This window comes from Lytechinus variegatus, chromosome 14, assembly GCF_018143015.1.
Source record: "Lytechinus variegatus isolate NC3 chromosome 14, Lvar_3.0, whole genome shotgun sequence".
NCBI lineage: Eukaryota > Metazoa > Echinodermata > Echinoidea > Temnopleuroida > Toxopneustidae > Lytechinus > Lytechinus variegatus.
The window spans coordinates 29,340,274-29,354,347 of record NC_054753.1 but is presented as its reverse complement, the minus strand read 5'-3'; the positions used below and the strand labels follow the sequence as shown (position 1 = coordinate 29,354,347).

Here is a 14,074-nt window from a genome sequence, read left to right as displayed (position 1 = left end):
CGTATGTTTTGGTGTTGATTTGTCTTATCTTGTAGGTATTATTTTTCAAAAAATGTTCATAATTATTATAATTTATTTCATTTTATTTTTAGGGGGGTCTACTTTTTTGGGTATAAATACCAAGAACACTAAGAAATGTATTTTTATCAGGATTGTAAATATTTAAGCAGTAATAGAGGATGAAATGGAGAGCAGAGGGCGGCGGGGGGGGGGGGGGGTGAAAGAAAAAAAATGAAGAGAGGATCTAGGGCTCTATCGCCTTGACAGCATCATACAGACAATTCCCCATTGAGTTCGTCATAAAGGTAACAGCAGGTGTAATAGGATAAAATATACAATGGTAGAATGGTCGATAATAAAATTATTGCCCGGTAAGATTTGGGATGTGTGCGAGTGAATCGTGGGAAGATGGTACCCCCATTGTCACTTTGACCTTCATAATCTAACACACTTGGATCAGAGTATGGTGGCCAAATTGTCTCATTTGGGATTCCTCTCTCACATCTCATGTCAAAGGAAGAGTGCATTGGAATGAGGTGAAAGAGGTGAAGGGAAGAAAGAGAAAGAGATAGAGGGTCGGGGAGAAGGAGATATATAGAGAGAAAGAGGTGGAAAGAGGAGAAAGCTAGGAGAAAGAGGGGGAGAGAGGGGCGATGGAAAGAGGGATGAGATAGGGAGGGAGAGAGAAACAGACAGACAGAAAGAGAGGGAGAAAAGGAGAGAGAGAAAAGGTGATGGACAGAGTGGTGAAGAGAGGGGGAGGGGGAGAGGCCGACAAAAAGACAGACGGAGATGGAGATGGGAATATTTGAATGTCAAGAAGGTTATGTACGAGCAAGAAGAGGAAAGGGGAGCACGCGCGCTACGCGCACAAAGACCAATCTCTGCATTGAAAACGTTAAACACAAAGAAGCAGCGATATTCCATTGTGAGTGGGACGGGGTACCAATGGTCACCACCCCAAATATGTTTCGAGACTTGAAAGCCACTCTGATGCGAGTAAGAAAAACAAGCGAGCCGAAAAAAAAATGCAAAACAATAAGGGGAAAAGGTGTACTATTTTGCCAACAAAATCAACAATTGACCTGTCAAATATTTTGATGAGTGGTCAAAATTCGGTATTTTGGATTGTAAATAAAAGAAAACTGTGAGATTCCATTTCTTGTAATAATGATCTGCAAAATAACAGATACAATAAAAACTTTGCAAATGACATATAGGCCTATGTAACGTGATTCTGGGGAAGGAAGCGACTCAATTAAATATAATATATCCAGAATGTCAACTCTTTCACTATAATGAGATAAAAAAAAATTCAAGCGTATCAGAAAAGGATTTTATCGGTAGTTGGCCTCGATCGGAGGCCTGGGTAACCATGGTAACCATGACTGTCCTGCAGATAATTCAAAGCAAATCATTGTTATAAAATAGAATATCTACAAATTGTCAAGTTATCAAGGGTTGCAGGACATGAATAAAGGGATTTCATTGTAAATAATTATCCCGTGATCTCGAATGGAAGCGGATCACTGTACAAGGTTATGAAAGGTGCCGAATTTGAAGGCGTCGTTAGGACGGCAGTACCTTCATTATCTGTTAAAATTTCATCCTCTGTGTGAACTTCAAACAAACCACGGAAAGAGAAGATCGTTTTTATCTCAAGATAACACCCCTATCAATCGGGGTGTAAGCTCAGACTTATCATATTATCAATGTTAGAATCCCTGTCTCTTTAGATTAAAATTGTCATATATTGGTTTAAAGTACTTTGAAAAGGTGCAAACCGGTTGCATCACGTTGTTAGTGCAAAAACACGTCGTTAAAGGAGAAGTTCACTCCGAAGAAAATTTGTTGTAAAACAGCAGAAAAATAATAGAAATACAGGTAAGGTTTGAAAATTTAGTTTAGGAAATTATTGAAATTATAAGTTTTGGATTTGTGACGTCATGACCGAGCAGGTGCCCCGTATGTTATGTAATTTAAAATGCATGAATTTAATTTTTTTAATGGTTCCTGATGACTTATTTCTGTTTTCTTTTCATGATCGCGTGTGAAATGATTTGTAAATTGATATGCAAAAGGTACAGTAAAAATCAATTTCAATTTTACGAGAAAATGACATTTCATTCATGTTTTACCATTCGCTATGTAGGAATGCTGCTTGCACATGACGTCGCAATCAAATAATTAAAATTCTAATAACTTTTTAATTCTTTGATGGATTTATCTCAAACCTTCTGCAATGTTTTTTTTTTCATTATTTCTTCTGCTATTTTTACAATAGACTTTTTGTCAGGGTGAAATTTCCCTTTAATGCCTGCCACACATCCTTCATAAAGGTTCAATAAAGTACATGTACAGCTTTGATGATTCAATGCTTTCTTTTTCATCCTTCATAAATGTTCAATAAATGAATGAATAAATAAAAAAGTAAATACATAGATAGATAAATACAAAAATAAATACATGCATACATGAATGAATAAATAATTTATTAATTAATTAATTCATGAATAAATACATAAATAAATGAATAAGTGGTTTTTACTGAAATATGATTCTACCAAGACTTCCGTTCTGTGGCTGATTCTTTAAGCTAAAATGTAGGCCTTATTGAAGTTATTTCAAGATTCGATTTATCATGCCTCCTGTTTGATAACGAACTTTAAGAGAAGCATATTCAAGCATATTGATTATGAAGAAAATTAATTTCATTCCGCCCTTTTTTCTAAAACAAATGTCATAAAAGATGACTTTAAAAGCAACAATTTGTCCGTCCTTTGTCTCCAGACAGTGAAAAGCAGTCATATTTGTTTAGTAATGAATCACAATTCAACGCTTCGTGGATTGTCAGTCTCAACATGGGGATATCATGTCATAACGAACAATTGACATGTTGAATAGTCTTGTCTCTATTTATATTACGCGTGAAATGATTGACATAATTATGAAGAGCTCACTTGCAAAAGGGGTTAGGTCCATTTTTCATCAAATTTGATTTTTTTTTGTCTCAATGTATAGATTTTTAGCAGCTCTATTAGATGATACCAAAGAAAGGTTGAAATTCCCATAAAACATTGACCTCAAATGGCAAAGAAAAGTCACTTTTTTCAAAAGGGGTTAGGTCCTTTTCAGTTTGGTTGCAAAACGGGTTTGGTCCACACAGATTTCTTTTATACCCAATTTTATGTTTTCATGGGAAGGTATTACGAAAATTTAGTTTCGCATAAGAATATTGTAATATGAGAGAATAAAACAAAAACATGTTTTTTCTCTGAATGGTCGAAAGTGGACCTAACCCCTTTCGCAACCAAACTCTTCACATACCGAGAGATTGCGATTTAGGGAAATGCACTCATGCTGTTCAGAACAATAGAAGAACAACGGGTTGTATCGGGGGAATAGCAATAGACATAAAGATGTATACATAGAGAGAGTGAGAATAAATTGGACAGAGAGATGGAGAGAGAGAGATGGATAAAGAGATGGACAGAGAGAGGGGAAGAGACAGAGGGAGAGAGAGGGGGGGGGAGTTCATTCTCAATTCTGTCGACCGTGGGAAGCTAATTTGTTTTCTTTCAAAATATGATTTTTTTTTCAAAAAGTCGTGCGAGAAAAAATGTGTATCTAAGTTATAAAGTAAAAATATCATGACAACAAGGCAAACAAAATTGGAAATACAATTTATTTTTATATTTTCAATGAAACCTGTTTCTCATACAACTGCAAAGTGTATAATTTTTTTTTTACATTGTGTACCAGATTATATCCGATAATCGGATAAATCATAAAGAGTTATTTTTGTTTAGCTGTGTCAATTATACTATAGCTGCAACGTGTTTGAAAATGTAAAATATTGACATAGGCCTATTTTTGCACTGATACACTGAACACAGGGGGCTGTGTCGGTCATATAAAAATACGACCATGTCAGAACATGCCATTTAAACAAAGAATATTTTGAGCAATCATGGCAATTTAACGTCAATTTTAAACTGATTTTTAATCTCAGGGTTTTTTTTTTCGATATACCTTTGTGAATAGAGAGGGTAGGAGACAAAAGGAGAGCGAGAGAGAGAGAGAATGGGGGAGGAAAATAAAGAAAATCTCCTGTATCGGTATTTTAATCGGTTTTTTTTATTATTGTACTTACTGGTCAGCGTTGCTATGACAAAAAAGTAAACCTTTCCAACAAAAAAATCTGCGAAAAAAAACTGTAGTTTGAGCATGTTGAGGATTAATTTTTAAATCAAAAGCTCCATATCCACCCCTATTCTTCTTCAGCTTCACACACGCGTCCTAAACGAGGAATAACCAATGGGATGGCCTTGATAGGGAACTCGCCAGCTCTGTCCAATCAAATTTGAGTTAGCGCGTGCTGCCAACCAATCAGAGTTCGCTATTCATAGCTTGGGCACGCGCCAAGTTTGGATGAGAAAACAGGTGCAATGCACCTGTACAATGCATTCCGTAATGGTAATACCCAAACTGTTAGCTGTGGTCCAACAATGGCCTGACTCGCGTGGCTATGGGGCCCCATGAAGGGTTGAAAGAAAACATCCTATCTTTATGATGGGGGTCCAGGAATTCAAGTCAAGAGAGGCCCATTAAGGGGGCGCTTATGTGAAATGCAAAAAAAAAGACAGAAAGGGAAAAAGAAACACATGCAGAAACTTGACTCAAGCAATATGTAATCTGGCATATATATCGATTCAAAAGACAGGTTCAGTGCATTTCAAAATGTATATAATTATCAAATCATTCTGAGAAAAGAGGGGAAATAAAAATAGAACAGATGAGATTGCAAAAAGAAAGTATTTTGATGGGATACAAGAATTGAAGTGAAGAGGGTCGGTTGGAGAGAGCGGTTAGGGGTAATAAGGGACGCTAGATAAAACGATAATAAAATAGATGTTTCTAATGCAGTGTACAGTATATTAGAATTTCATGCACATTTTCTAAACATTTGTGTTTCTTTACAACCCAAAAGCTTGTCAGAGACTTGCCAGATATATCAACAAATATATAAAAAACTCAATTCCAAGTATAATAGTCTATTACTACCTTCCCAAGAGAGAAGCATTCATTTAAAACAAAGTAAGTAAACATACCTTTTGTGAGGTGGGGGGGGGGTGAGGTGGCTAAAAAATATAGTGAAAAAAAATCAACTAAAATGTTCGACTGAAGGCCTACGCCTATATAGACTTAAACAACTGTTAAACAACTGTGGGAAAAGAAAAAAAATCTTAGTTTAGATGGTTTTAGATACCCGTTATTATTTTTATTATTTATTCGGCAAAATGAAAATTACATGAAGAATACGTACAATTCAAGTATCAAAGATTATATGGGAATAGAAACCAACCACTCAAATGCCTGGGGGCAGAAATAGTTAACTGAATAACTGTGGAAATATGCCTTCTGTCCCAACATCATTATGTATTATTATTATTTTTTTGTTACTTCTTTTACTTCATTTTATTATCCTAATCTCAAGATTTCAGAACCGAGCTGGATCATGAAAAAGTACCCTCAACTTGCATGCACGTTAAGCTGGTTGAGAATATATTTTAAAAAGAGCAGAAGAACGGAAAGAAACGGGATATCTTGCTGAAGAATCGGGCAATTTGTACTACACGTCCTACAGAGAATGGTGAAAAGGGGGAATTGCATATTCGGACCACAATTAGATAATCTGAATACACCCAGGCCACTTTGTGGTCAGTTATTAGGGCATGGCACTTTATTCTTCATTAGACAAGGTAAACTTATCTCCTTTTGAGAGCCAGTGGTCACTTGAAAAACGGGAATAGTGTATTCGCTAAATGTTTTCATTCTCAATATCATTTTTCATAATCATGCATCGAAAAAGGGCAACGGCAAATTGTTCTTACTTCCTTTCCAATATTAATTTCATAATCATGTACGTTTAAAAAGGGTATTTGAAAGATGGAAAACGGTCAATGGCCCGAGGCAAGGGCGACCTAACGGACAACTGACCGATGGAGAAGCACGTGCAAACAGCGGACTGGTACGCACGCGCGTGTTCTAGTACAAACACAAACCGACTACCAGACTGCTTGACCGCCGCCGCCGCTGCTCCGGCCAATCTGACCAGTCCAGAGAGAAATGCCGCTAAGTTAAGCAAACACGCCCTAACGTGAGAACGAGCAGGTCCAGCTTAAATTGGACATGCCGACTATTATCCATGACACAGTTTTCAGATGAGATTATTACACTTTTTTGTCTCAAATGCGTCTGTCCGAGGGTTTTTTGATGCATTTCTTTTAAATCTTCAAGAGCTGTGCAAACGTTTGAAACTGGCGAGGTCGCACGAAATCGTGTTTAGCCAGGTGCCTGCACTTCGGCCATTGGTCAGTTGGTCACACTCGGTCAAGCCATACACATTCCCGCGTTAAAGTTCAATGTCATAATTATTCAAAACTATATATATCACAAAAATAATAATATTCTGAAAGCAATCGATTGAAAACTCTGAACCATTTCAATATCTCAACGGAGAGAGAGAGAGGGGGGGGGGGGGGGGGAATGTCAGTTGCCATTCAAATAAATGTTAAAAACCTAATTTTTTTAGAAGTTTCCTTGATTAATTTCATAAGCGCCAAAACTGAATATGGTTAACTCAGTCGCTTTACAATCGGTTACTTATATATTCGAAAGAGCAGCCTACTCCCCTAACAATTTTTTGCACAGGGCCTTGGTCCCTTTAAAAACATTAACGAATTTCCCGTGATGGATAATTGACATGCGTGGCATATTTTGTACCATCTACCTCGATGTTGTTGGATATAATTTTATACCGTTCAAGACCTTGACGCTCTGGTACAGGTAGCGTAAAATGGGAGTGGTTTATTAGTAAACAATCAATTTAACTTTCACTCCCACTGAGAAACAACATGATAAAAGGCAATTACACACGCATTTGCGATGTGATAACTCGAACCACCCGTCGCTCACGAAAATACAATGGGTTTTGCCCCATTTTCTGCCCTATTTCATTTTTTCTTGTCGAATTTGATGATAATGCGTACATGAAGTGACCAAAACATGAATTTAGTTGTCAATCACAAGTGAGTGACCACTGTCGTGCAGTCGGACGTGGGTTTTGTCATACGAAATACAAGGATGCTTCGTTGTATGCACAAAAGGTCCCATGCACGCAGAACGCAAATTCAAAGTGATTTTTTTTTTTTGTTTTGTCAATAAAGTCTTATTTCATTTTTTTTTTTACATGAGAAGTCGAAAATGTATTTTTTTTCATAATTTTTGTATGTTTTTATACGCTCACCATTCTCTCTCAGGAAACTGGAAAATTTAAATGGACTGAGTAAAAAATGAGCTTTTAAGTTGAACCTGTACCGCCAAATATTTGTCACATAATTGGCAATCCATTATAGTTCAAGCACAACTTTAAACAAGAGTTTAAAATGAAACCCAAGTTTAGAATACTGGCCCAGGTGTTTTATTTTATTATCGCCATATTTAAATGTATGAACGAATCATTAACTTCGACTCTTGACTCGTAACTGAAGCATTATTTGAAAGTAAAGTTAAAACCTGTAAAGGAGTGATCCTGTATTCCCCAAAATTGTTTTAATCCTAGAATATGACATTTCTCTTTTCTTTGAAAATCGGGATGTCAGAATCTAGTCAGCCACTTGTGTGAAGATCTTTGGCAAGTCGGCTTCGGGTAAAATATTCAGCAATAAGCCCGGGATTAATGAAAGTATTTGGTGCTGCATTCAATTTCGACTACTTACAATTGTTTTTATTGAAATTCTTATTTGTAACATTACAAATATTACAAGAAAACTGGGGTTCAATAATCTTCACACAGTATGTTCAGGGAAGTGTCTACAGCACTTCCCTGGTATGTTTGTTGCTGGTGAGTCGGTTTCTGGTGGAAAAAAATGATTGCGCCCCCTCTTGTCAGCTCTCTCGAGAATGCATCTCCAACTAAAAGACAACCCCCCCCCCTTGTCATCTTTCTGAAAAGAGGAGAGACAGTCAGAAAGAGGGGGCAGAGAAAGAAAGAAAAATAGAGAGACATGAAAGTAGAGGAAGCGAGGGGTGGGGGTAAAGAGAGACAGACATTCGAGAAAAAAAAGGATATTCATCTAGTGATAATAAAGAATTGGGATGAGAAACGTCATCCTTCTGGAAAATTCCCCACTCCCAGCGTGGCATCTACCCCCCTAATTTCCATCCCCCATTTTCCCGCCGACCTAAGAGGCAACAATACAAAGACGAGCACCTCTCGCAGTTCCATCATTAGCACTAGGAAAAAAAACAAACACAGTCCATCACTAGCACCAAAAAACTAGCATTGCACCTTCAGGTGATATTTACAAGTTTACACTCGATCTTCCTTCTGATGAGCATGCAACTTTAGTACGATAATATCTCATATCGTCAAATCAACTTATCACCTACACATCATTCTCTTGTATTTCATTTCAACATCATTGAGCAATTTGTTTTATCACCCGTCTAACCCCCTCTTCACATTCCCTAAGCAAAGACGCACATTCATTTCCCTCCAACACATGCATAATAATTACATCCCCATGCATGGGCACACACACGCATTCATTTCCACGAACACACACGCACTCACACTTATTTCTTGGACACGCGCATTTTCACTGCATAAATAAGAACTCTCATACTCCATGTACACATACGCACATTCATACACCGTGAACACATACGCATATTCATACACCATGAACACATATGCACATTCATATTCCATGAAAATAAACGCACATATGGAGGTAAGCACACCCTGAACATAATTTCCATTAATTACAGTCTTTTCCAGTTCCAGGTTTTCTGCATCAGCCATACACATTCAACACAAACAAATCTCACGAAAAACATACATTTCAATCTGAATGCATTAATAAACATCATACACAAATGTAGTGTTTTCTGTGTTTAATTCATTTCATGAAAAATATCTTATATTTCTATAATATACAAAAATACAAAACAAGTATCGCCTCGGCTACAACGAAACGCAGTAAAGTAAAAGACAAATGTAGTACTCACAAAACAAACTTCAGAAACAGCAAGTTGAACATGAAAAATAAAGTGGAAAAAAGTAAATACATATAGGAATTTTGGTCCGTAGCTGTAACAAAAGGTAAAACCTTAAGCAAAACAAACTTCTGCATAATATTTTCAGACAGGCACTTTCAAAAGCTTTCGGGAATTATTTGTCACTGCAAACACATCAGTTTTTGGAAGTATCAATAAACATAATATTTATTGGGAGATGCATTTAGATATGCTAGCAAAGCAGATTATTCATCAAACTTGAAGTCACTGCAAAAAAAAATCATTTAGGCGTGGTTTGGTAATGGCGAAATGTCTCCTTGACAAACAATTGGGGGTTGGAATGTATGTTTGATTTTTCATTTTGAAATTACCTTTCATTTCAAATATGATAACAATTTCGGCGATCAGTAAAAAGCTAAATGTAACTTTTTTGCGTCACAACATGAAAACTGAATTTATAGTACTTTATCAGGAATACATTTGTTAAAAAAAAAACATGAATACACGGACATCCTTGGAAGAACTGAATACACTGACATCCTTGGAAGAACTGAATACATTGGTCATCTGGAAAATTAGACTGGAAGCTCGGTGATGAATACTTTAAGAGAAGAAAACAAGTCCTTTAAAAGTTTCTTTGGTGTCAATACTTTTATTCCCGACGATGGCTCCATGGACGCCAGACTGGTTCCTGATCACCCGCTTGTTGTACATTCACTGTATGAAGGATGGTTTTAGGTGGAGTAAGGGGTTGGGGTACAGTCTGGACAGCGACTTTAGTTGGTCTTACAACTGGTGCTGGGGCAGGTGCTGGTAAGGCTACCAAGGTTGGTGTCTGGACGGCCGTGACTTGCTGCGGTGGCGTCACCTGCGTTTGTGGAGGGATGTGGACTTGGGCATATGCCTTTGGCGATTCTGCAGAGACTGGTCCCAGCGATGCCGGTGACATGGTCGGAGAGGCAAGGACTGGGGCATTCTGGGCATAGACTGGAATGAAGTGACTGGGTAACTGTCCACCTGCGAGGGCTTGTGGAGGGAGTACTAGGGTGATCTCACCAGAGGGTAGAGATCCAGGAATACCAAGTGGGATGCTCGACAGCACCTGAGTGTGTCCTGCAGGGACATTGTTCGTGTTGCATGGACTAACAGTCTCTACTCTGGATTGAACACACTGCTGCTGAACTGGAGACGTCACTATGCCACTTGATGACGACAGCGCCGTAGAGGTTGCTGGCGAGATCTGAACTCTGATAGGTTGTGTGACCTGGGATGTGTTGACTGCAGAGGACATGACTGGAGAAGCCGTTGCTTGGCTGGGGAAGCTGACTGTTGGTTGACCAGCGTGAAGTGGAGCGATAGGAGTCACAGACACTGGTGAAGTTGGTGGCGATGGTTGAGAAGCAGCAGAGGATGGCGTCGAGGCTGGAGGGTTGCAGGTATTGGCGAGGTGGTTGATGAGCGACAGTCGCATGTCGGGACCACCGATGTTCTCGATGTTGGTGAAGAATCGGGCAACCTCGTGGATGCATTCACTGTAGCCCTGACGAAATCGACTGACCATGTTGGGATCAGAAGAATGGGGACCTGGAGAAAAACAGGATGTGGAGATATTTTTGAAAATAAGCCTAAGCACATAAATAGATGGATAATGCTAGAATGGTGGTGACTCAATCATACTCCTAATATAAATAGGCTTATCTTACTTCTGAAAGTAAAATAAAAAAACCTAATATGAAATAATTTTCAGTTTACATGCATCGTCCTCCTTTTCGTGAACAAAATTTTATCAACTTAGCCTAGACTACTCGATCAAGACATGAATTAATAATTTAATTAATCAATCTACAGGTATTACATGTTGTATTGTCAAAGTAACTAATTTTTTAAGGTGATCTTTATGACAAAATAATTGATAAACAAATGTTAATAAATAAGTGAGGTTTATTAAGATATACAATCAGTGAGGTTTATTTTAAGATATAAATTGTATCTGCATCAATTCTTACCTGTAAGTTGGTTTCTCTGGATGTTCCTGAGATGTTTAACAGTCATCTCCAAGATATCAGCTTTCTCCAACTTGGAATGTCTCGAGCTCTGCATAAACGAAACAAAGAAATCTCGGTCAAGATTGGTTTCAAAAACCGCGCCATGCACACGAACAAAAAAGTGAGTCTTCTTCCTTATTAGGTGACGTCATACAGACAAGGATTCTTTTGTGCGAGTGAGAGTATGTGTGTGTGTCAAATGCATTCCAGAGCAAATTAAACTTAGCGCCACCGGCACGAGATCGATAGCTTTTATCCAATCAGCGCGCGGAATTTAGAATGGGTCGTGTGTCATGAATACACCAAGTCGCGTGAGCCAGCGAAAGAGTAAAGAACCTAAAAGGATTATCCCGCTAAGAAAAGACCGACCACCGAAAAAGACGATGAAAGGTGATCTTTGTTTCCTTTTTATCTTCAAAGAAAGAATAATGAACCTTTCTGTGAATATCCACCCATTCACGCCAATAGACTTCCAATTCTCCCACTCCAACATGCAAGCAATCATCGCGTTTGACAACGGAGTGGCAAAAATATTTTCATACTATATTTACCGTCGACATTCGGCGTTTATCATGTTTATGCGATTAATTAGCAGATATAAACATTCATAGATGACTCGCTGTTAGGAGATAGCTGGTTTACAGAGGGAGGTAATTCAGTTAAATGTAGCATAGCAGTCTCACGGGTCTCGGATATCAACTATTGCACCCTTCTCTTCATATCTATCGATCGACCGTCTTCAGACATGGGTGAAGGGGCGCGGGGTTTTCTCAGTAAATTTGGCGCGATGGCATACGATGAAAAGATAACCCAGACAGTGATAGAGACATAGAGAGTGAATTGAATTGATGCAATTAAGGTTACTCAATAAGTTTAATCTCAACAATTGATGATTGATCAATAGATGGGCAGAAGCAAAATGAATTTGGCGCGCTTAAGCATAACTCACGTGGAGTTGTGTAAAATACTACCCAGAATTTCTACATGACATAATGAATATCAATACATATTAAAAGCAGATAATTATTCAGGTTTAAAAAAGTCGTGAGATCAATGACGACACAATGAAGTTAAATAGTTAAAATGAAAATAAGCCCTACTACATTGTGCTGAGAAGCGAGAAAAATCCTACAAAATTTATTTATTCTTTCCTTGAATTCTTGAGAACAAAATATATCAACAGTTTAACTGAAACAATACACCACGGCAGACATGCGCGCCGCGACAATTAACTGCAATTAAAAAGATGTTGTCATTTTCATAATCAAGCAAGATCTCGATCTCGTACCAGTACTATAGGTTTCCAGAATAGGCCATGCACTGCGTGCTCATGCCGAACACGCGAGACGCTAAGAGCATGACAACCGTTGGTATCCATCTCTGGGCAAGAGATACCGCCGGTTTTGCTCCATGTACTTGTAGCACTCAGCGGAACATGCAAGCACGGCGAGCGAAGTTCAGTGATTGAGAAACTATTAATTGGAGTCGCAAAATTATGTTTTATCGTTTCACTACCAACCATGACTACCCTGATATTGCCTATGCATTCTGACACCCACACACACGATAAACATCAATAAAAACGTCTATGAATAATTCTATTTTTCTCAATAAATTAACAGTACACAAGCTAAATTAACAACATGGAGATCATGATGATGATGAATGAACAATAATGTTTTGAAAAATCATTGAATCTGTACTTAACCATGTTAACCTACTATACAATTAACAAAACGATCTTTTTCAACTAAAGTAAGAGTTGAGAACAACAACATGAACAAATCATATTTGGACCGAACAATATCAAGAAAATATATGGAAAAAATAGGACGGAAAATATATATATATATCAAAAGAGGAAATACTTACATCTTTGTTGGTTGCCTCAAGGATGAGAGATTTCAGTTGTCCAAGGCTATCGTTTATCCTTGCTCGTCTTCGTTTCTCCATCTGAGGTTTGGACGACTGAAGGGAAGAAATGGGAATAAAGAATGAAATAAGTCATCTGAATAACATGATAAAATCATGATAAAATCAAGAAATGCAACCATGACCTAGTTTTAAAGACAAATATTAAAATAAGTGAAGAAGTGATAATTCATCTCCGCTATCAGGTGATTATGGCGGTCTAAAACTGTAAGGAAAATTAAAAAAAAACAGTAGTAGCAATGACTGAAAACTTTTTCAAATGATTTTTTCGAGTTAAAAACTGGAGTTTCAAAATTAATTACAAGATAAAATAAATGAAAATCAGAAGATGAGATTGAGAGATAGTAAAGTAAATTCACCTTTCGTCCTTCGTGAATTTTTGGTTTAGTATCCACAGGCATTTTGGCGAAATAAACTTCACGAAGAGGCATTCAAATACTGAAGATGTACAACAGAAATTAAATTGGTGGCACCAGAGAGAATTTATTCCTAAGTCCACAAGTGGGTATGTAATGAATGGTACGTAGAAATCCACAAGTTAGAGACGTTGACTAGAGCGAGAGTAACGGAACGTGCGATGTGATTGAATGTGCGATCGTATCTGATGGAATTTGATGAGGTCGTGTGCTTGATAAGTAGCCGACTCGCGTCTTTCCATGTCGTGTGAATCACAATTTTACATTTTTCCCACAACCGACCTGTGCATGCGGTCGTCTGCAAAGCCTCAAATTGACATTCCACAACACAACACAATAGCTTCCCAACTCCAGAGTACTCTCGCGAGTCAATTCGAAAGAAGTCACCGCCTCGCCCCGAATCCCGTGTCATGATTGGTCGGTAGGTTTCCTTCCAGGCGCACTTATTGGATAGTCGCGTGGGTGACGTTATCGGCAGGCAGCCAGGCTTGGAGTTGGGCCGACACGCAAGCAGCGCACCGCTGCATGGGGTATCGCAGTGATTACTCTGTCGAGAAGACCGTCCAAGCACGTGCCGTAGTCAACCTGTGCCCAGCA

The 14,074-nt window shown here is 38.2% G+C and overlaps 1 protein-coding gene across 1 annotated transcript; it reads right to left on the bottom strand.

Moving 5' to 3' along the window:
• Nucleotides 1–8,949: 8,949 nt before the first annotated feature.
• LOC121427522 (transcription factor HES-1-like) lies at nucleotides 8,950–13,808 on the bottom strand. The gene is made up of 4 exons (XM_041623967.1): nucleotides 13,421–13,808; nucleotides 13,002–13,097; nucleotides 11,091–11,178; nucleotides 8,950–10,668 (listed from the first exon to the last, which is right to left on the bottom strand). Exons 1-4 carry the CDS (start codon nucleotides 13,490–13,492, stop codon nucleotides 9,737–9,739), a joined length of 1,188 nt encoding a protein of 395 aa, XP_041479901.1. The 5' UTR covers nucleotides 13,493–13,808; the 3' UTR covers nucleotides 8,950–9,736.
• Between the last annotated feature and the right edge of the window lie 266 nt (nucleotides 13,809–14,074).

Bases quoted from the DNA above. Each gene is read 5' to 3' on its own strand.
- LOC121427522 (XM_041623967.1), bottom strand. From the start codon at position 13,492: ATGCCTCTTCGTGAAGTTTATTTCGCCAAAATGCCTGTGGATACTAAA. The intron at 11,179-13,001 runs GTAAGTATTTCC...TCGTTTATGCAG, and splicing joins TTGAGGCAACCAACAAAGAT to AGCTCGAGACATTCCAAGTT. The intron at 10,669-11,090 runs GTAAGAATTGAT...GTTTTTCTCCAG, and splicing joins CCAGAGAAACCAACTTACAG to GTCCCCATTCTTCTGATCCC.